This window comes from Jatropha curcas, chromosome 1 (genome assembly GCF_041381405.1).
Source record: "Jatropha curcas cultivar XTBG-Jc1 chromosome 1, XTBG_Jcur_1.0, whole genome shotgun sequence".
Lineage (NCBI taxonomy): Eukaryota > Viridiplantae > Streptophyta > Magnoliopsida > Malpighiales > Euphorbiaceae > Jatropha > Jatropha curcas.
The window spans coordinates 6,102,722-6,125,688 of record NC_143151.1 but is presented as its reverse complement, the minus strand read 5'-3'; the positions used below and the strand labels follow the sequence as shown (position 1 = coordinate 6,125,688).

General features: G+C 32.4%; 1 protein-coding gene and 1 pseudogene across 2 annotated transcripts; both read left to right on the top strand.

Annotated features, from left to right (window-relative positions):
* Nucleotides 1-7,313: 7,313 nt before the first annotated feature.
* LOC105637340 (Lecithin:cholesterol acyltransferase family protein) lies at nt 7,314-12,313 on the top strand. 2 transcript variants are annotated; one of them, XM_037637294.2, is made up of 7 exons: nt 7,314-9,142; nt 9,466-9,688; nt 9,894-10,177; nt 10,339-10,669; nt 10,928-11,041; nt 11,124-11,389; nt 11,546-12,313. In XM_037637294.2, the coding sequence occupies exons 1-7, from the start codon at nt 8,652-8,654 to the stop codon at nt 12,027-12,029; spliced, it is 2,193 nt and encodes a 730-aa protein (XP_037493222.1). In that variant the 5' UTR covers nt 7,314-8,651; the 3' UTR covers nt 12,030-12,313. The 2 variants fall into 2 exon arrangements, with proteins under 2 accessions (XP_037493222.1, XP_012076169.3); XM_012220779.4 differs by lacking the exon at nt 10,928-11,041 and having other exon boundaries at nt 8,857-9,142.
* A 1,829-nt stretch (nt 12,314-14,142) lies between these two features.
* LOC149498887 (uncharacterized) lies at nt 14,143-22,683 on the top strand (annotated as a pseudogene).
* The last annotated feature ends 284 nt before the right edge of the window (nt 22,684-22,967 follow it).

The following is a 22,967-nucleotide window of genomic DNA, read 5'->3' as shown; positions in this document are numbered from 1 at the left end:
GGATAGCGTCATGTGTCCCTTCAATAGCATTATAAATAACTTTAATAAGAAAAACTCATTTTAGGAGTGGAAGCTAAGAATCATTCTAAATGTTTATTCAATTTTTAATTATTTCATAAGAATATGCTTTTTTTTTTTTTTTTTCTCTTTAAAATCCATTTTATAAGTTCATTAAGCCACGGTCTGCGCCACGACATACGTAGTAGGTCAATTGATCCACCTAATTTTCAGAATAATATTCATAATATAGGGTTAAATTGATAAAAAAAATTAAAAATGTATATATTAAGTGAAAAATTTAAATACTTAAAAAATTAAAAATTTTAATTTAATTGACCCAATAAAATTAAATTAAATAAATAATCATATTAAAAAATATTTCTATTCTGACACTGTATTAATCGTAACAGAAATCTCTTTGAGGATATAATTTTCGTTTATCGGGCCAACTTATATATGAAAAATACAGAACTTTGGCTTCTATAGTTTATCCACATGCATGATTCCAAAAATAACAAAATTTTGCAACAAGATGCTAAATTATAATTATTTGAACACTTACCTATTAATTATTAAAAAGTACTATAGATTTATGCAGTATTTAAGACGATTTTAAAACAGTGGATTTCGGTTTTGATTCGATTATAAATTAAATTTGGATAATTTGTTTCGAACTTTTTAAAATTTTTTTTTTTAGATTTATAACTTTAATAAATACTATTGAAGAAAAATTGAATTAATTTATAAAAATTCTTAAAAGTTATTTTTAAAAAATTATAATAAAATAAAAAAATAAATTAAAAATTTCTTTAAGATATGTTTTTTGCAATTCCAACTCATTTGAAACTGCTAGTTTCGATTTCAAAAAATAAAGAACCGAAAACGATATAAATTTAACAATTGTTAACCATATCAAATTTAATTGGTTCAATTTTGATTCAATTTCGATTTAAAATCGAACCGTAATTATGCATATTCCATTATTTTGCGTTACTTGATCAGACGTTAAAATTGAGCTCGAATTGATGTACAACCGTTATCCTTTCTCTAGAAGATTAGCTTAATGAAATATGAAACTGCAACAACCCTTTTCTTACAGATAAAATTAGAACCACTTTTCTATTTATTCCATATAAAATTTGTCTCCATAACAATCACTTTGAAAAGAAAATTCATAATAGAAAAATGTAATCGAACCCATTTCCAAAATTGTAAAATTACGAATTTATATCCTACTGAGTATCTTAACTATAAAAAAAAAAAAAAAAAAGACTAATTGGGCATATTTTCAATCTACGTAACCCCCTCATGGATTTGGACAAAAGCCAATGAATGGGACCTACTTGCAATTTAATTTGTTGGTATGGATCAGTCCTGTTGAATATTGAAATAATAGCTCTTCAATTAATATTTTAATAGAGAAGAATATGCCAACTTCGTTAGGTAGGTTTGTTTCATCCCTCCATCCAAAGAAAGTAGGCAATAAATTAATTAAGAATATGAAATTTTATTTTATTTGTTTGTTATTTTATTTATATTTTATAAAATTTAAATAATATATAATTTTTTGTGAAATTCATATAATATTATTAATTTCATTATTAGCAATAAAATGTAAATGCCATGTACTTTTTTACCTTTTCTCCCTTTTCACCCCTTTCTTTTTTTCTTTTTATACTTATTCTGCTTTTTGATCCACAAGATTGATGCTTGTGACCAGTAAATTAAAAAAAAAAAAAAAATCGCATATTATCAAGATTGATTCTGTGTGTATAGCTTTAGGGAGTGCTGATGAGAAATAACAATTCCAAAATCTGATAAAGGAAAAAGAAAAAGAAAAGCGCATCCATATAAGAAGAGTGATGAAACTTCCAGCTGAGTCCAGCCTCTTGAACAACTAAAAAGTGGACAATTTAGGACATTGACCATTACTATAACAATTTAAATACTATTATACTAACGTGATTAACCTCTTATAATATTAGTTAATTGTAAAAATTAATGAAATTATTTAATTTTCTAATACTATAAATTGTATTTTAATCTTAAAAGTTTAATACTTATTTTTGGTCGGTATTTGTACCCTATCACTAAGGACGCCTAATCAGCTCGGAGTTTAGTCACCGTTAAAGCTCTTCACTCCTCTTTACATGTGTGTTCAGCCGGGTAAAAGTTTTATATATATTTTTTTTTTTTGAAAGGGAAAAGTTTTATACTTTGATATATGAGTTTATTATTAATTTGGTTTGTCTGTTTTGGTTCATGAAACTACACTTGCCTGTTTAATTACATATAATAATAACACCCAATATTCAAAAGGAATTTTTACTCCGTTTGGTATAAATATAAAATGTGAAATACTTTTATAAATGAATTTTATAAAAATTGATTTGTAAATAAATTTTTCATGTTTGAAATAAAGTTAAAAATTAATAATTGATTTATTTTTATTTCTAAAATATCCTGCATAATAGTCTTAGAAGACTAGGATGATTGAAAAGATTTTCGAAAAGATTTGGATCGTTTAAGTTTGTGAAATTCGTTAAAAAATTTCACTTTTTTATATGAAATTTGATTTAATTATATTCAAATCTATAGACTTGTATTCTTCATTTTTTTCATACAAAATATAAAAATTTAGATTTATATATGAATTCTCAAAATTTTATAGAATTTCAAATAAGGGTTTTGTAAAAAAAAATAAATTATGTATATGTTGTTTGATTGATTTTCTCATGTGTGCCCTAGAAAATGTGGAAAATTAAAGGTCTTAAATTCAAATCTTCTCCATCATAAAAATTATCACTAATTTATTGAGCGTTATTCATAATTGTAAAAGAAATTTGCAAAATCATAACTGTGTTTATCTAAATAGATGTAGTGCAAGCAAAAGACATGCATTTTCACATGCAATTAATTACAAATTGGATAAGGTTTCGTAACTGAGAAGGCAACAACTTTGTTAATTTAAAAAGATCAATTAATGTAATGAGACCTCAAGAAAGAAAAATAAAATTTATAATGGTTTACTTTTGATCGAATAAGAGAAATAGATTTAATCTGTGGCGGAAATTTTTTTCGAAGATTTAAAACAAACAAATAAACATTAAGTTGGAATTTAAAAGAATATGAAGATACTCGCAATTCAGAGGAAAATTCATGAAGGTGTAAAGTTTAATAATTCAAATTGGAATCTTAATTAAGTGATTTTGACAAAAGGCTAAAAAAGATTAGCTAGCAATTAGAAAGAAATCAATCTACCTATCTATAGTATATATTCCACATACACTTAGAATAATCCAGAGATCTTCCGGACTTTTCTGTGGGATATGGTACACTTATTTGTAAATGAAAAGTTCTTTATACATGTAAAATTTGAAGATAATAATAAGTAATTTTGCATAATGTTTAAGGAATCTGTGAATAACCTTTTTCTCAAATTCTAAGAGTATTTCTAACAAATAACTTATATTTAAATAATTTTTTTTTAAAAAAATATATTTTTCAAATAACTTACTTTTTACTTTTTACTATAACTAATCTTTTTTTTTTTATGATGTGCCTTTGAGTTCGTTATACACTCAATTTTGTACTTTTGTTTTAATTTTTTTATCTATATAATATTAAAGCATAAATTTTTGTTTAGATTAAAATAAATACAAATAGTTAATTTATATTCCACTTTGTTTGGATGAATGTTATTTGGTGGATTTAGAGGGTAAGATATAATAAAGGAGATTATTTAGTTGTATGGAAAGAGAGTTTGAAAGAGAGGATTATCTTTTGAAAGTTAATTAAAGGGTTGAAAACCAATCTAAACGCTCCAATCTTCAACCCGCTGAATTAGAGTGTAAGCATAATTAAAAAATTTGATTCCTAAAATTATCCATAACTATATTTATAAATCTCCTATGACAATGGTATTTTCATAATTTTAATATCTAATATTACCTTCTTATACCATCAAACCAAATAAAACAATGTGATTAAACTTTCATTTACCATATTTTCTCCACAAACACAAAAAAAAAAAAAAAAAAAAAAATAATGTATCATATTTTACCGCACCTTACTTTAATAATCCGTCTTTCCCTTCATCCAAACATAGTGTTTGGAGTCTAATCTGTCTCCACTCCACTGGGAGTGGCACCACCAACAAACCCAACCGGTGACCCTCTTAATATTATGGTATTGAAATTTAATTAAACCTTAGTAATACGCTTTACCATGCAAGCAGCCACAGGGGCGGCGCAGGACATGTTAAAGGGGAAATTAAAAAAAAAAAAAAATTCAGACTAAAATTTTTTAAAATATATTTGAATTTTGCCCCATAATTAAGTAAAATTGTATTTTGACTCTTAATTATTTAGGTTAGGTCCGCTACTACCTGCATGATTATCTCCACTCCGCCGGCAGTGGTACCACCACCGACCCCAACCGGTGACTCTTTTACTACCACCATAACCATTGAATTTTTAAATCTTAAAATTAAGAAACACGATAGAATGATGTAAAATTTTAAAAATGTGCTCACAAATACTGCCAAAAAAAATAATAATTTGCTAGCTAATGTATTAATAATGCCGGTAGGTTTTTAATAATGAAGAATATACGACCAAATTATACACAGTGATCAATCTTTTTATACTACTAAATATTTAAAATGTGCTTAATGAATCTCCCATCTTCATCGATGCATCCAAGGCAGTAACAATATGTAAAAGGGCAAAAAAAAAAAAAAAAAAAAAAAAAAAAAAAAAAAAAAAGAAAGAAGAAAGAAAGAAAGAAAGAAAAGAAGGCCCCTACATGACTCTATAATGGAATAGAGATGAAAACGGTAAAAATTAATTAAATCGAATTGATTTAGATTTAGACTTCATACATTTTTATGTTTTAAAGGCAATTTTGATTTAAACTTTCTATTTTTTTTTTTTGGAAACCACGGTATCGGATTCTATTATCAGGGACCGCTTAATTTGGCTCGGAACTTAGTCACAGTTAAGACTCTTCACTTCTTCCTCCTGCAGGTGCATTTAATGGGATCAAACCTGAGAACTCTTCCTATATACCTAGCCTATGTTGCTAACTGAGCCACAATCCGTAGATTTATACACTTTTTTTAATACATTTTTATTAATTAGCGCATTAACACTCTAACCTCACTGATCAACAATAATTTCAACAATAAAAATAAAATATATTTAATATAATATCCTAGAAATATCAAAATAGTTAAAGGAAAGAAAAAAGGAGAAACCTAATTTTTTTTGTCCTATAAAAAATAAACACTATTCTTTAATTTGTAATTTGTCAAATAAAATTGAACTAAAAGAGACTTGAAAAACAAAATGAAGGAAAATAAAAAAATATTTTGGGCTTTAATATATTTTTTAAAACTATGTCAATTATAAATAATTACACAAATGTAAAACTAATAGGCTTCTATCTAAATAAATATATATAATCTTACCCTTATATATATATATATATATATATATATATATATAATCTTAAACTATAAATATGAATTATACAAATAATTAGATAAAATTAAAAATAAAAATAAAAATTTACAAATTTTCCGCAAGTAGCATTGAAATTAAAAAGAAAAGAAAAAAATTATATAGAAACAACAAATCTAACCTTGTTTTTATTAAGTTACGTTGAATGTAGCGACTTCGTTTACCTTGAAAGCACAAAATAATAGAATATAAAAGATGAAATCAATTAGTAAAATCAAAAATTAGTTAAAAACTTTAATTTAAACAAACAAATATATCCTAGCTATGAACGTGAATTATACAATTAATTAAATAAATCAAAGAACTAGGCTACATATTTTCCACAGGTAGCATTAATTAAGAATAAATAAGGGGTGATCTCATACGTGTGACATCCCGATCCGGCAAAGCAATCTTAAGAAGACGGATAGAGCAAAACTTTTGGTTAGTTTTTAGGATGACATACTAGTTATGGGTGATAAAATGCATAATACAGAAATAAATCTATCGAAAATGTAAAACTAATAATCAGAGCTGCCTTTTGGCGTAGTGACTTGGATAGTTGGAAGAACTTCAAAATTAAGTGTGCTTATTTAACGGAAATTCTAAGATGGGTAACCTTTTGAGAAGTTTTCCATTTCACCTGTATACGGGTCAATCCAACATGGGATCGCGGTACTAAAACCTTGACATTTTTAGTTCATTTCAATTTTTTTTCTTCGTCTCCACTTAGTGTCTTAGTGTGTGTGTGTGTATATATATATATATATATATATATATATATATATATATATATATATATATATATATATATATATATATATATATATATATATATATATATATATATATATATATATAGATTATAAATAAATAAATTTATGATTTTTTACTTTAATTTAATTTGCTTAATTTTTAACTTATAATTTGCTTTGTACTAATTTTATGTGATTTAATTTTTTTATGTACAATATATTATAAAAATAGAACAACAATTCAAGATAAGTCAATTAAAAAATAAGGTAAAATAAATTAAAAAAAATTAATAAATCAAGATGTTTCACAAAAGAAAATTACAAGCACAGTTATAATATTTGACACTTTAAATGATCAATTAAAAAAGAAAAAATTTATTAAAAATAATTAAATCAAAGTATTTCAAAAAAAATTATAAGCACAAATCATGATAATTAACATCTTAAAAATTCTCTTTACTTTAATATATGGTTTCATAAATATAAAAATTTAAAAATACAATGAAAATAAATGCAATTAGCTTGACAAAATGTCAATCGTCATTATCAAATTGAATATAAAATTCTTTATCGTCTGATTGAAGAGAAATCATATAATAAATAGCATCGAAAAATAATTTTTGCATATGCTATTAAGTAAATTTATTTTGTCTAGTCAATGCTTCCTCAACTAAGTGGATTAAATCTTACTTAGGCTCAATTTCACTTTACACGTTTCTTTCCATTGAATAACTAGAAAAACTCTGTTAAAAAAAAAAAAAAAATCATTGATTAGTTTGGCTTATGAACCAGCTCATAAACCGGATTAAACCGGATCTAACTAAATCATTCTCGAAACCAGGAAAGTAAGTGAATGTTGAATTAACCTTCCAATTCTGATCTCTTATTCTTTATTTAAGGTCAAAAGAAACTAAAATCTCAGCTGCTAGACGCCGCCAGAATATAACAGAATAGAGACCAGAATATCATCATTGATATATAAAAATATATACATGTACATACCATATATATCCATCAATCATGGCTTCTCATCTCCTTAAATGATGTGCCTGTATATGATCTTTATATATATATATATATATATATAGACAATGTATGTATATACAAACTGTATGTATAAAGTTGTCTTCTTCCTACGAAATTTTCCACTCCACGACGATCAGGTCCACATCACACCACCCTTCTTCTTCTTCTTCTTCTTCGTATCGACAATTTGGGTATCTGTGTTCTTCGTAATGCGTGCTCTGCTCTTCCTATGATTGAGGCACCACCATCAACATATATCATATACATATATATAGAGAACTTTTTCTCTTTCTATGTACTGTACTATAACAGTCCATAACCAATAACCCAGAAAAGTTTTTGCCTTTCACTTTCATTCTCTGCCATCTAGAGAGAAAAACCAAGATAGCATATATTGGCGCACCATCATCAATTCATCATACACATGTATTGGCGCTCTCTTTCTCTTTCTAGCTACTGTTCTATCTTAGTCCATTACAAACAACCCAGAAGTTTTTGTCTTTCGCTTTCGATTTCTGCCATCTAGAGAGAGAAATGTCTGTATGTGTGTGTGAAAGAGTAGAAATTAGAGGAGAGAAACGCACGTGAAAGCAGAAGAGAACCCAGGAAAGCATATAATAGATGTACAGAAGCCAAAGACAAGTGTCACGGAAAATGACCAAATATGGTTATTAGGTGTACAATTCCCATTTTATAAATTTCACTTTCACTACATGCAGAGTCTTGAAGAATACATATTGTTTGACAAAAACTAAAGAAGCGAAAAAAGAAAGAAAAATTAAAGTTTTCTCTCTTTATGTGTTTCTTGTTTTTGTTATAAAGTGTTAGTTGCTGCTGCCTCCACAAACACCCCATATCTCCCGTCTTCTTCACCACGTGGTTTTGCATCTTCTATACCGGTTACTTAAAGCCCATAACCTTCTTCCACTATAATTCACCATTCTTTCTCTCTTCGACCTATCTCATCTTATTTTTCACTTACTGGTTTCTTCTTCTCTTCTAATTTGCCAAAATTTTAATTGCTCTGTTTAAATTGAATTAAAGCTAAACAATTTTGTTGCTTTTCAATGTAAATTCATCACCAAGACTCCCTTTTATCTCATTTTCCTCAGCTGGGCTGTTCTTGTTTCTGTTCTTTAAATTGGACTACTCCCAATTTAGTTAAAATATTTCGTGTTTTACAATATAATTCACTAACCCCAAGCCTCTCTTACGTCTTCATTTGTCCTTTTCCTGAAATTTGGGTTGTTCTTATTTCTGTTCTTTACATTGAATCAATCCCAATAATTCATTTTTTCTTGTTTTGCGATACAATTCTCTTTAAATTATTTGTTTCTCATTTTCTTGAAGTGGGCTGTTCTTATTGTTGATGTTGTTGTTGAATTTTAATTCTTTTTTCAAAAAATATTCCATGGCTTTAATTCTTTGGTTTCGAAAATTATGCTACGTAGAGCTTGTAAAGTTCCAATCATTTGAATTCCAAAAATGTGAAAAGAAAGAGGAAATTGTTTTCCCTGAAACCAAAAACAATGCCTTAGAAACTAAAAATAGAAGGACTAAAAGAAAGCCAAGAGAATGGAGTTGCATAGATACTTGTTGTTGGATAATTGGGTATATGTGCACTATTTGGTGGCTTCTATTGTTCTTGTATCACTGTTTACCGGCCACATTGCCCGGCTTTCAAGTCCCAGAGTCACCTGGTGCAAGACTTAAAAGAGAAGGCTTGACTGCTCAACATCCAGTGGTTTTGGTGCCAGGCATTATAACTGGAGGGTTAGAGCTTTGGGAAGGCAAGCCTTGTGCAGAAGGTCTTTTTAGAAAGAGACTTTGGGGTGGCACTTTCTCTGAACTGTTCAAAAGGTTTGCCTTTTATTTTCTTTAATCAAATATTTCATATGTTTTTAATGCTGAATTATATATGTGAATTGACTGTGAAATTGCTCTGGAATTTAAGCTATTATGCTATTAAAAGTTAATTTTGTGTTTCATTTTGGATTGAATGTGAAATTCAATGGTGTTCAATTAAATTTTTTCCATTGCTTTGTTCAAACTCAGATTTTAGGATTTGGATTAACTGTACTTGTGAACTTGATTTTAGTAACATTTTTGCTTTATCCATGAGCTGATACTTTGATTAGAGTAAAAGAACTCATTCATATGCAAATTTTTCTTGGGATATTTAGGCCATTATGTTGGTTAGACCACTTGATTTTGCATAATGAGACTGGTCTTGACCCACCTGGCATTCGAGTCCGAGCAATTCCAGGGCTGGTTTCAGCTGATTATTTTGCTCCAGGATACTTTGTTTGGGCTGTTCTGATCGAGAATCTGGCAAAAATTGGTTATGAAGGGAAGAATCTGTATATGGCAGCCTACGATTGGAGGCTATCTTTTCAGAACACAGAGGTATGTGTTTGTGTATATAGCTCTTATGCAAAGGTATCTTTATTGTTTCTGGATTTTATCTTTGTTGCTGCAGAAATTTTGATCATGTCTCTTAATTTGTTCGAGAATAATTTTTTTTTAGAGCAGAAATGTTTTATAAAATTTGTAAATAGTGGTAAATTTGAATTGAGATTCCACTAATATATTCCTAATTCAAAACTAGCAGATTCGGGACCAGGCTCTTAGTAGATTGAAGAGTAAAATAGAGCTAATGTATGTAACAAATGGTTATAAGAAAGTGGTAGTGGTTCCCCATTCTATGGGGGTTGTCTATTTTCTTCACTTCCTTAAATGGGTTGAAACACCTCCTCCAATGGGAGGAGGTGGTGGTCCAGGTTGGTGCAGCAAGCATATCAAAGCAGTCATGAATGTGGGTCCCACATTTCTTGGTGTTCCGAAGACAGTTAGTAATATACTCTCCGGCGAGGGCAAAGACATTGCGCTCTTCAGGTTAGCATTCGCCATCTTTCCTTTACATTTAGTTGGCTTTTAGAGCTAGTAATACTGCAAGTACAAGTTCCTTTCTTTCTTTTTTCTCATCATTTTTCCAGATGTTTTGAACGATGATTAAATAAAATACTGATAGAAATGCTTTTGCATGTATCCAATAGAGCTATGTTTTCTGGTGTTTTGGAATCTGAACTTCTCGGACTTCAGACACTCGAACATGTACTGCGAGTGACTCGAACATGGGATTCAACTATGTCATTGTTGCCTAAAGGAGGAGAGACTATCTGGGGTAACCTGGATTGGTCTCCCGAAGAAGAGGAAGGTTGTGACTTGTCAAAGAAGAAATCCTTGCCATCCTCTGGGAATGACAATAGTAGTGATGCAAAGAAAAGATTTCAGGTTCAAGAATCAGTTAACTATGGAAGGATAATTTCTTTTGGCAAGGCAGCATCAAAATTACCGTCTTCGCAGCTTCCCTCTTTTGATTCAAAGGTAGTATTCTGTTAGTTTGCTGCTGCAAACCTCAAAAATTCATAAGGTGATGAAATACAAAATGTAAATTTAATAACATATCTAATATAACAATCCTTGTATGCTACATAGTAATCTTGATGCTAGCCCCCTGTGCACTTGTATCTTGATTAATTTTCTTGAACAATCAAAATTGTTTTTTGTCGGAGCTAGAAATTTTGGAAGAACTTAGAAGTTCTGGTGCCCTGAGTAAGAACAGGAACAAATTTCCTCTTGCAGCATTGCACTACAGCTAATTGGGGGAAAAGGTCTTCCTATGTCCAATTCATGGATTGGAAAGTTAAGCCTAGACTGCCAACTATGCTTAATTTGAACGAGCTGTGCCTAATGCCAGTGTGATATCTACCTTCCTATTTCGTTTAGTTTTTTTTTTATGTTGTTATGATTTAGGATGATGATAAAAATATGTCAACAGGAATTTGTTGGTGCCGGTGGCGATAAGAATTCGGGGTCATCATGTGGGGAGGTTTGGACTGAATATGATGAGATAAGTAGGGAAACCATAAGAAAATTTGCAGAAAATAAAGCTTTTACAGCTACAACCGCTCTTGATTTACTTCGTTCTGTGGCTCCAAAGACAATGCAACGCGGTGAGGCTCATTTCTCTCATGGGATAGCTGACGACCTCGATGATCCTAAATATGAACATTACAAATACTGGTCCAATCCTTTAGAGACAAGGTATACTGCAACTTTTAGTACTTGCTAATAGTTTATAATCCTTTTCCTATCCTATACATAAAATGTTCTAAGGACCAAAGTTTGTCATCTTAGTTTTTTATATTAGTGAAGCATAAGTACTAATGGTTTCAGAGTTTGCATTTCTGTTTTTATTAGGTTACCTAATGCACCGGATATGGAGATATACTGCTTATACGGTATTGGAATTCCCACCGAAAGATCGTACGTGTTCAAGCTATCGCCTAAAGATAAGTGCAAGAGCATTCCATTCCGAATTGATACCTCAGTTGATGTAGAAGAGGGCAGTTGCTTTAAAAAAGGAGTATCTTTTGTAGATGGAGATGAAAGTGTGCCTGTACTAAGTGCAGGCTTTATGTGTGCTAAAGGTTGGAGAGGGAAAACTCGGTTTAACCCGTCCGGAAGTCCTACATACGTAAGGGAGTATCGACACAAACCGCCTGCTAGCCTGCTTGAAGGAAGAGGTATAGAAAGTGGATCACATGTAGACCTTATGGGAAACTATGCTTTTATAGAAGATATACTAAGAGTTGCTGCTGGAGCCAATGGTGCTGATATTGGAGGTGATCAGATTTATTCAGACATCATCAAAATGTCCGAAAAAATAGATCTTCCATTATGATTACCCATAATGAAAGGAGTTAATCGGAGCGAGGATGAGTGAGAGAGAACTAACTATTTATAGAGGTTTTGTTCATAACTATGTTATTTTGCCTACCATGAAAGAGTCATGAGAGTGTGGGATTGTGATTTATGAGTGTATATACACATGAGCAAGGCAAAACAAAGTATTGGCTGCCTTTGCTTTTTTGGTTCTCAATATTGTAATTTATCTTGGCTTTTGTGATAATTGTCCTCATTTCCACCACTGCAATTTCCAGGAAATGCATATTTTCTTTCAACTCATTTTTGGATTAAGTTTTTATTTCATTATTCACTAATTTCCAAGAAATGCATATCTTCTTTCAACTCATTTTTGGATTAAGTTTGTATTTCGTTATTCACTAAATTCCAAGAAATGCATATTCGTAATTCCGCTACCATTCTCACCATGGAGCCTCATGACCTCAGCCTCATCCCCATTGTCTCTGCCTGGAAAATTTTCCTCTCAGCACTCTCAGAAACCCTTTTGTTATGTTAGGAGAAATACCCGGCTCTATACAACTCGTTATCGGAAACTTGGTAACTCCAGATTAAACAATCGTGCAATAACTTCAATAAGATAAAATAAATAAATACTACTGAGAAAATAACAGGAGACACGATATTTTAGCATGGTTCTATAAATTATCTATATCCACTGATAGCACTAAATCTTTTACTATGTAAGAATAAAATAATACATACAAATATCGAAGTTTTCCCTTGAGTTATGCCTCCTCAAATATTTCACAATATTTGTATACCCCTCTCATAAACCCTCAAGGATTGCTATCAAACCAAGAGTAAACCTGCTCTCAAACTCAGTGTTTAAATAACCCCACTGAAGCATTTCCTAGTGTAAACACTCTCTCTCAAATCCAGTGTTTAAGCTAATCCTACCGAAGCAAGCACCCTCTAGAACACTGAAGTAAAACACTAAAGACGCAGTATTGAAGCCAACCTCACTGAAGCAACCACCCTCTAGAACTCTAGAGTAAATACCCGCAATTAATTATACTCAATTAATTGCAGCGAGAGTAAATGTCCTACTTTCACAGAATCCATTTTTCTTCGTACCTGGCCAAATGGCCATAGTCTTCAATTTATAATTTCCAACGGCAATAAGATTTGCCAATTTCAAAACTTTGAACCCAAACTAAGTTACTTCATGCTTTGTACCTAAGCAAAGCAATACGAACATTGGGCTTGAAGGGAAAGTCACGCACAAAATTCAAGGCATAAGTCAACATGTTATGAGTTCTATTCAGCACTCTCAGAAAGAGCAATATGGCTACTTACAGGAGAACTAAAGGTAGTGTTGGAAAATGAGAGACGAGAGATGAATAGGAAAACATAAATTCATTACTGATATCAAAGGATTTACAAAGCATAAAACTCATTTTTTTTCCCTTTTCTTTTTTTTCTTCATCTTCGCTTATCCAGCTCTATCATTTCTCTTTCTCTTCTTTCTCTTTGTTCTCTAGGCAATCTGTTACAGCAGCCCTATTTATACAAAAGAAACTAGATAATTTTTACCCACCTAACTCAAGAGCTTAAGTTAAACTAAAACAATGGATTCTACCATCATTTTGTTCAAGTTTGTAAGAAAGGAAAATATGAAAAACATAAGTTCAATGTCAAGTGACAGCCCAAGTATCATTATTGCTAACAGGTAGGAAAAATGGATTAGAAAACTCTATTGTCCGTTTATTGCATATGCAAATTCTAAAATTGTCTTCAAGAGTCCTGTTGGACTCTTTACAGGACATTCAGCAGGATCATCAGTGGGTCCTTCAAGTGGGTAAATTGCTTCAGGCTTGTAAGGTATAGATTATTGTTAACGTCAAAACCCTGTTTGGAAAAGCCTATCGAGTATCAACATCGCAAAGGACGCCCAGAGAATAAATGATATCTTTCAATTTTAGAATAATAAAATTTAAGGATTCCTAATCCTATGATGTTTAGTATTTGTCTTTTAATAATTTCCTTTTCCTTTTATGATTAGAATTTCTATGGTGTCGTTATAAAAACAGAGCAGTGTTCAAGAAGTTGTTTTGTTCTCTTTCATTATCTGATACATCGAAACTTCAACCATGGAGATGATTTTCCCTCGTTCTGAAAGATACCAAATTGGACCCCCATTTTCTGATTATCTTCAAACTTTCCTGGAAAATTCTCCTTCAAATCCTACGGGAAACTTTGTCCTTGTACCAGATGGCCTGCATTGTCCCACTAGCTCTTGCGTTCATGGCTACCCATCTCAAGAACTAAGCGAGAAAGAGATTGAAGATTTTCTTTTACTTCTTCGACGCTGCCCTTGTTTTTGTGTTCTTATAGAATATCCAAGAGATTGGATAATTGACTATAATGGTTTCTTGAATAGAAAGTTTGATTCTTTAGAGTCTTTAATGGTAGAGAATCGAAATTTATAAGAAAAGGCTGTTAAAACAAACAACAGTAGAGAATTTACAGATTAAATCTTATGAGATTGATAGAGAATTCCAGCACGTATTTCATTGAAGAATACTGCAGAATTTATACAAGAATGGAAATAACAAACTTCCTATTTAGAAGCCACTCATAAGGTGGATAAAAACTGAATAAAAAATCTGCAACTAAGAGCTAAAAAACAGCCACTAACTTAAGCCACTAACTCCATCATTTGATGCTGTAAAAAAAAAAGAAATAACAGAAAAATATTAACAGTATGCTGGAACTGAAATGCCAGAATCTAACACTCCTCCTTGGCATTTCGGTGACAAACACCAATTCTTTGTCTCAAGTCTTCAAATCTCTCCTTAGGAATGGCCTTGGTAAAAATGTCTGCAAGCTGATTTTCAGATGAGCAATGTACAAGTAGCACTTCGTTAGATTGTTGAACTTCTCTGATAAAATGAAACTTAATTTTGATATGCTTCGTTCGACCATGAAACACTGGGTTTTTGGAGATTGAAACTGCCGAAATATTATCACACATGATCTTTGTAGCTTCTGTCTGCTCACACTGCAAATCTTTTAGCATCTTCCTTAGCCAAATAGCCTGGTTTACAGCAGAGGCAGCAGCAATGTACTCTGCTTCTGCTGTTGATTGAGCTGTAGTTTCTTGTTTTTTTGAGCTCCAACTGAAAAAACTTGTGCCCAATGAAAATAAGTATCCAGAAGTGCTTCTTGAGTCTTCAATACAGCCACCCCAATCGCTGTCACAGTAACCAACCAACTTCAAACTCTCCCCTGCAACTGCTGCAAAGAACATCCCAAATGTGCTGGTTCCTTTTATATACCTTAACACCCTTTTGGCAGCTGTAAAGTGGGTTTCCCTAGGTGAATGCATGAACCTAGAGAGCAAACTTACAGCAAATAGAATGTCAGGTCTGCTAGCTGTAAGGTACAGAAGACTACCAATTAAACTTCTATAGAGGCTTGCATCTACTTTTTCAGCATTTTCATCCTTGCCTAGCTTTAAACCAGTAGAAATTGGAGTGCTTACAGGTTTGCAATCTTGCATTTTAAACCTGTATAAAATATCAGAAATGTATTTCTGCTGACTTATAAAAAAACCATCACTAGTTTGCAGCACCTCCATCCCAAGAAAGTATTTCATGATTCCAAGATCAGTCATCTCAAAGACTTTCTCCATTTCATTCTTGAACTTTTGAATGAGTTCAAGTTTGCTACCTGTCACAAGCATGTCATCAACATAAATTGAAACAACTAAACACTCATCATCTGTATTTCTTACATACAAGGTAGCTTCACTTTGACTTCTGCTAAAGCCAAGGCGCATGAGATGATTGTCCATCCTTTCATACCAAGCTCTCGGAGCTTGTTTTAAGCCATACAAAGCTTTCTTTAGAAGATAAACTTGATCCTCTTTACCAGGAATTAAAAAACCATCAGGTTGCTCTACAAAAATCTCTTCATTGAGAAACCCATTCAGAAATGCTGATTTGACATCAAGTTGGTGAATTTGCCATGAATTGTGAGCAGCAAAAGCAAGAAGGAGTTTGATTGTATCATACCTTGCTACTGGAGCAAAAGTTTCTTGGTAATCCATACCATATTGTTGTGCATATCCCTTCACCACCAATCTGGCTTTATGCTTACAAACTGAACCATCATAATTAAATTTGGTCTTAAAGACCCACTTTACACCAATCACCTTGCGATTTGCTGGCCTATCAACTAGCTGCCATGTCTCATTCTTGTTGATCATTTCTAATTCAGCTTGCATAGCTCTCCTCCATGCTTGAAATTCTTGTGCTTCAGCGTAGCTTGTTGGTTCATTGACAACCAAGCTACACCTTTCATAAATGTCCTCTAAGGACTTTGTACCTCTCACCGGCAAGTCATCCACCAAATCATCTGCTACAAGTTGAGGTTGCTCTTTTGGAAAGAGATTAGCATGAGTATCCTTTTGATTCTCCCAACACCAAACAGCAGCCTCATCAAACTTTACATCTCTGCTCAAAATTATTTTTTCAGTTTTCAAGCAGAAAATTCTGTACCCTTTACACGATGAACCATAGCCCATGAAAATGCCTTTTTCAGCCCTGTTGTCTAGCTTGCTTCTTTTTGATTCAGATACTTGATAATAACATATACACCCAAAGATTCTAATATGGTGTACAGTTGGCTTGTGGTCATACCAAGCTTCATAAGGAGTCTTGTCTTGCAAAGCTTTTGTGGGAAGTCTATTTAATAAATAGACAGAAGTATTGACTGCCTCTGCCCAGAATTGGTTTGGCATTTGTTTCTCAATTAAAAGACACCTGGCCATCTCCATTATTGTCCTATTCTTCCTTTCAGACACCCCATTTTGTTGCGGAGTGTAAGGTACAGTCATTTGATGTTCAATGCCTGTACTTTTACAAAATTCAGCAAACTGGCGAGAAGTATATTCTCCTCCATTGTCAGATCTTAAAGCTTTAATTTTAAGATTACATTGATTCTCTACTAAAGCTTTAAATTGTTTAAACATATCAAAGACTTCACTTTTGAGTTTAATGAAATAAACCCAACACATCCTGGTGCAGTCATCAATAAATAGGAGAAAATAATTGTTACCACTCAAGGACTTGGTTGTCATCGGACCACACACATCAGTGTGGACGAGTTGAAGTTTCTGATTTGCTGTCCATGCCTGATTTGTTTGAAATGGTAGCTTCGATTGCTTCCCTTGCTGACAGATCTCACAAACTTGAGTATCATAGGAAATTTCAGGCATATCTTCCACCAGACCCTTCTTGTTCATTTCAGCAATTGTTCTTTGATTGAAATGTCCAAGCCTTTTATGCCACAAGTTTGTAATTGAATGCGAAGCACTTGTGTAAGCTTGCTCAGCTGCTGATTTTGTTAAGACAGCCACTAATCCTCTTCCTTTGACTTCTAGGAATTCTCCATTTCCCACCTTTACTTTGGATTTGTAGGTATCATCAAGAGTCCTGAACATCTCTGCATCATTGCACAAGTGATGAGTGCAGCCGCTGTCGATAAGCCATGCATCAGAGAAGTCATTCATTGAGAAGCAAGTAACTGCAAAAAGTTGCTCCTCCTGTGCATTATTTTCGTCTGCCATTTGAGCTTGAGAAGGTTTTGAGCCTCTGTTTTTGGATTTGCAGACTTTGGATACATGCCCAACCTGCTTACAACTGCCACATACAGCATCAGGCCTCCACCAGCAATATTTCTCAAGATGTGTTGTTTTTTTGCAATGTTTGCAAGAAGGAAACGATTTCTTTGAACTTTCACTGCTATTTCCAGCATCGTGCTTGCCCTTATTTTTCTGGTTGGGATGATGTTTCCCCTTACTAGAGTTTTGCTTTTGCATAGAGAAAGCTCCTTCGGTGAATCTCTCCTGCCTCATATTCCTTCTTTGCTCTTGCGCTTGAAGGGCACTCATTAGTTCACCTAATGAAATCGTACATAGGTCCTTGGACTCTTCAAGAGAAGAAATCTTGGATTCAAACCTCTCTGGAAGAGTCACAAGAACTTTCTCCACAATTCTTGTATCTGAGAAATCTTCACCAAGCAATCTTATGTTATTAACAATCAAAGAAATTCGATCGGCATACTTACTGATTGTTTCATCCTCCAACATGTTCAACGACTCAAATTCCCTTTTCAAGTTCAAAACTTGCATTTGACGTGTTCTATCACTGCCTTGGTATTCTTCCTTCAACCTGTCCCAAGCCTCCTTTGCAGTTTTGCAAGCCATAATTCGGTAGAACACAGAATCTGCTACTGAATTTTGAATAACTGACTTGGCTCTAGATTTCTTTGCTTTTTCTTCACTGTTGGATTTGATTTGTGCTAAGGTGGGGTTTGCTGGTAGAGCAGGAATTGGTTTATCCTCTGTTACAGATTCCCAGAGATCAAAGGCTTCCAAAAAAGCTTGCATCTTCACTGACCAAATGTGATAATTTTGACCAGTTAAGATGATAGGCGGGTTTAAAGATTGGCTGCTGGATGCCATTTGGAGTTTTGGATTAAAAAAACTTTGGTTGTAGTTTGGTCTTGTAAGATAAACTGCTCTGATACCACTGTTAAAACAAACAACAGTAGAAAATTTACAGATTAAATCTTATGAGATTGATAGAGAATTTCAGCACGTATTTCATTGAAGAATACTGCAGAATTTATACAAGAATGGAAATAACAAACTTCCTATTTAGAAGCCACTCATAAGGTGGATAAAAACTGAATAAAAAATCTGCAACTAAGAGCTAAAAAACAGCCACTAACTTAAGCCACTAACTCCATCATTTGATGCTGTAAAAAAAAAAGAAACAACAGAAAAATATTAACAGTATGCTGGAACTGAAATGTCAGAAATCTAACAAAGGCTTGGAAATTAGTAAGAGAAAAGGAGACTACTAAAGAAAAATTCTCTCTTGGTATAGTTTTTGAAAAGTTAGGGGAATTACCAGAAGGAATTCTTGATGACTGCAAAAATTTTTTTCCTAGAAATTTGAATTTTCTTTATATGAACAGGGTAGGTTTTGTAAAGGGCAAGTATTTAGTCATATCTATAGAGTTTTTATTGCTGATTTATGAAGGTGATGTCAGTCTTTTCTTGAAATATCTTTCTGAGGCATATTCTTTAGTTCAATTTAAGTATTGCTCCATTTCAAGAATGACAATTGAAGGAGGTTTTTGGCAACTTTATCCCGAATTTGGAGGATTTTTCTGGAAAAATATAGATTCGGAGAATAATTTTGATTTCTTGAAAGAGTTTACGAGAGAGAATATGATTTTAGTTAAAAATTTTTCACTTTCAATGGGCCCTTATTATTTGATTGGAAGTGAATTATATATATATATATATATATAATATTAATGGAGATTTATTGATATAGTATATTTCTAATTTCTGGTAACAATATAATATTGGATATAATTTCCAAAAGAAAACAATTTATCACAATTTTAAGCACCTTTGGTATGGCATTGAGGGATCCAAATTTGGGTGCTGCTATAATGGGACGAGAAAGGAAATCTGCGACTCTAATATGCTACAATATCTCCAAGACCAAGACAGTGATAGCGACAATGGGATTACATAGGATCTGTGACTACAACATGCTATAATTTCTCCGAGAGGGAGATAGCAGATGTGTCTATATATATCTTGTAATAGAAAAGCCACAGTATGTTTATGTCCTCCCAAGTGTTGGGTCCACAGAAAAATACCCAGAAATATCACAAATCAAGTACAAATATTTTCAATTGATATATTTTGGATTTTAATTGTAATATAATGTACACTTTCATTCTTTTTTTTTTTGTTAGTTAATTCATAATATTTAGTTTATGATCAATGCATTTGTTTTAGTTAAATCCATTTGAAAAGTTTCTTAACACACGTGCTTGTCACATGTCAATGATGAATTTAGAAATATTATTATTTGTACTCAACATATGAAACAAGAAGCAGAAGCAATTTTTAGATTTTATATAATTTAACTTTCAAGTAAAGGACACAAACAGAATCAAACTAAACTGAACAAAGAATCACTGCGCAATTTGTCAAATTTGAAATATCCTCCTTCAACTCCATTGCCTGTGTTTCTGTACTTGTAATTCTTGAATCCTCATTGGAAAGACTTCACATGCGTTGATGAATGCTAAAATATCATGTCAAAAATACTACTCAGCAAGTCCCATTAATCCTGTATATTGCCTACATGTTGATCTTTCTAACGTGTTTACGTAAGTATAACTGGAAAATGCAACAAAAAGCTTGCGGAACCTGCAGGATTTGTCAAAAATAGAGCAGAGAAGTCAACTATGTGTGATCCCGTATTCTTTTTTCAATTAAATCAAAAGAAATGAGGAGGTGAAATATATCTAAGCAGCACAGATGCCGAAAGGCATAACTGCAAATGAGTCGATTCAATCGCAACTCAGCCTGACAATTAGCCTCTCCCTCTTATTTCATAGTAATTGGAATAAGCAAACGTACCAAACCCATTGGCTCAAGTGTTCTGCCATTGCATGGAAGCTCTTATGAGGATGCTCATTTACTAAGCAGTGCATCACCTTTTTGCTATATTTTGGAAGCTGATAACATGGACAACCAAACATCAAGCGGCCCACTATACTTGCGCAAAATATTGGTGCTGACCTGAAAACAATCAGTAAAGAATCAATGAAGCATTTTCAGAAGTGCAAATGAAATAATCTGCTCATTCATGCGGCACGAGAAAAACTAAGAAGGGTGAATCAAAAAAAATTTCCAAATACATTCTCAATATAGGCAGCAAATGGAAGGATTTTACAATAATCTAGATGTTTATGAGAACTGATCAAAACCATCCAACCCAAAATGAAATTATTGATTTTTAACATTAAACGTTTGCTTTTGTTTACAAGTTTGATCCAAATAAAAACATAAATCTCAGATTGAATCTTTGAAGCTCAAGCATAATTGGTTAGTAATTCTAGATGGTCCATGTTTCTTATCTTTGCTATCTGCTATCTAGACTGCATCCTCTCTTGCTTTAGCCTCTCCACTTACCAACTTTGACTTCTCTTTTTTTATTTTATTTTATTTTATTTTCTTGTCATGGTTTTTGCAAGTCTTCGAAGTGGAAGAGTTGCTCGTGGCAGAGTTTGAGTGTGGAAGTGTGAAAGAGGAAGAATGCTTTACAACCTTTTGTCCTTTTCCTTCCTTTCCAGCCTGAATATTTGAAGTGATATTCTATGTACTCTCTTGATCTGCCATCACATATATTTTCTCTAAATTTTTGCTAACATTCAGCCAAGAAAACAATCTGAAATATTAGACCTGAAGTTGATTTCAAGGAGAGGCAGGAATATTAATGCAATCAAGGTAGCTTGGCCAAAAGCAAATAACTAATACTTGAGTCTATTGCTTCTTTGTCTCTCTCCAAGCTTTTAAGCTAATAATTCAACTGATCAAAGTAACTCCAACAGTTATGTCGTAAGATATGTAGTTTGCATTCCTCATAATGGGGTGGATAAAAAGTTAGATTTTCCCTTTAAATTTGTTTAGAAATCTTGCTTCAATTAAAGATTTGGATAATTATAGGGAAATGACCTTTCAGAACTCAGAACTGATGATCTGACAAAAGTAATTTATAATTTTCACTTGAAAATTACCAATCTAACACTGTTGGACTTGTTAAAAAATTGACAAGAAGCCTGACCCTGCCAATCCAAGAACAGCCCTTATACTAATTCATCATCTTGCACAAAAGTTTAATAAGAAAATACAAGATCTTCAAGGGAAAGGAAGATGAAGCAGGTTATGAAAGAAACAGATATAGAGTCACATGCATGCATTTGCATTGCATCTGTGTTTATATGCTACACTAAAGAATTTCTAACCACAAAAATAGCTCTGGTACACATATAAGAAAACTGCATAACTAGACTCCAAAACGTACTTTGAATGAAAGGAAAAGAAAGCTCGAAAGTGAGAATTCCTTACAAGTTCCCAGGCTTCAATGCTTCGTGAATTTTCATGTACTAGTTTTCTGCTTATAAAACAAAGAATTGAAAAGGAAAAGATCCAATAAATCCCAGCCCAAAATTTGCATAGTCAACAAAAGATATAATAACAGGTCAAAAAGGGGGATCAATGACCCCATCAGAAGGGCCTTTCACAAGAATAATACAGGGTAGCAATTTTGGGACACCACTCTACTACTTCCACTTGTTAATTTATTATTTTAACTCGAAATCAATGCTGTCATCATGTTCTAGTTAATTTTAAAATAACACCCTATCCCCTCTATTTCCCACAGTGCAAAAATAAATGATAACGCCATATTTTTCTACCAACATTTTGAGTGATTGAAGAACTCTCTATCAAATGATGAAAAAAAAAAAAGTTCATATTTGGTACAAGGTGCCTAAATGTGAATTTTGGGGAATTTAGCATCAATGCCTTTTATTTGGGCTAATTCTTGCCTGATTCTTCAAAATTCCCCAGTACATTAAAGAGAGAGAGAGAGAGAGAGAGAGGAGATCGAGTGTTCTTCACTATAGTTGTATAAAGTGTTATAGTACTCATTGATACAAGTTCTTTGACGGCAGATATGGAAATTTTAGATCTCTTTGAGAGTCTGAGACATAATAAGAGAATTACAGTCATCGTAAAAATTGAATAAAATTGTGGAAGCGTCAAACTTCAATATTAATGAAAAGATGCAGTATACATGCTAACTACTAGTCCACTAAAATTAAAATTTCAGAAACAAAGTTTTCAGCAGATGGCACAAGCTATTTTCAGTTTCTGTTGAATTCAATCAAGCAGCAATAACACAAGCTGCTTTCATAATTGGCACTCATCCAAAAGATTAAAGGATGACCTAGTAAACATAAAGCATCCCACATTTGTAGGTCTTGATGTACGTAGCTTTCCCCCTACTTTGTAGAGAGACTGTTCGATAGC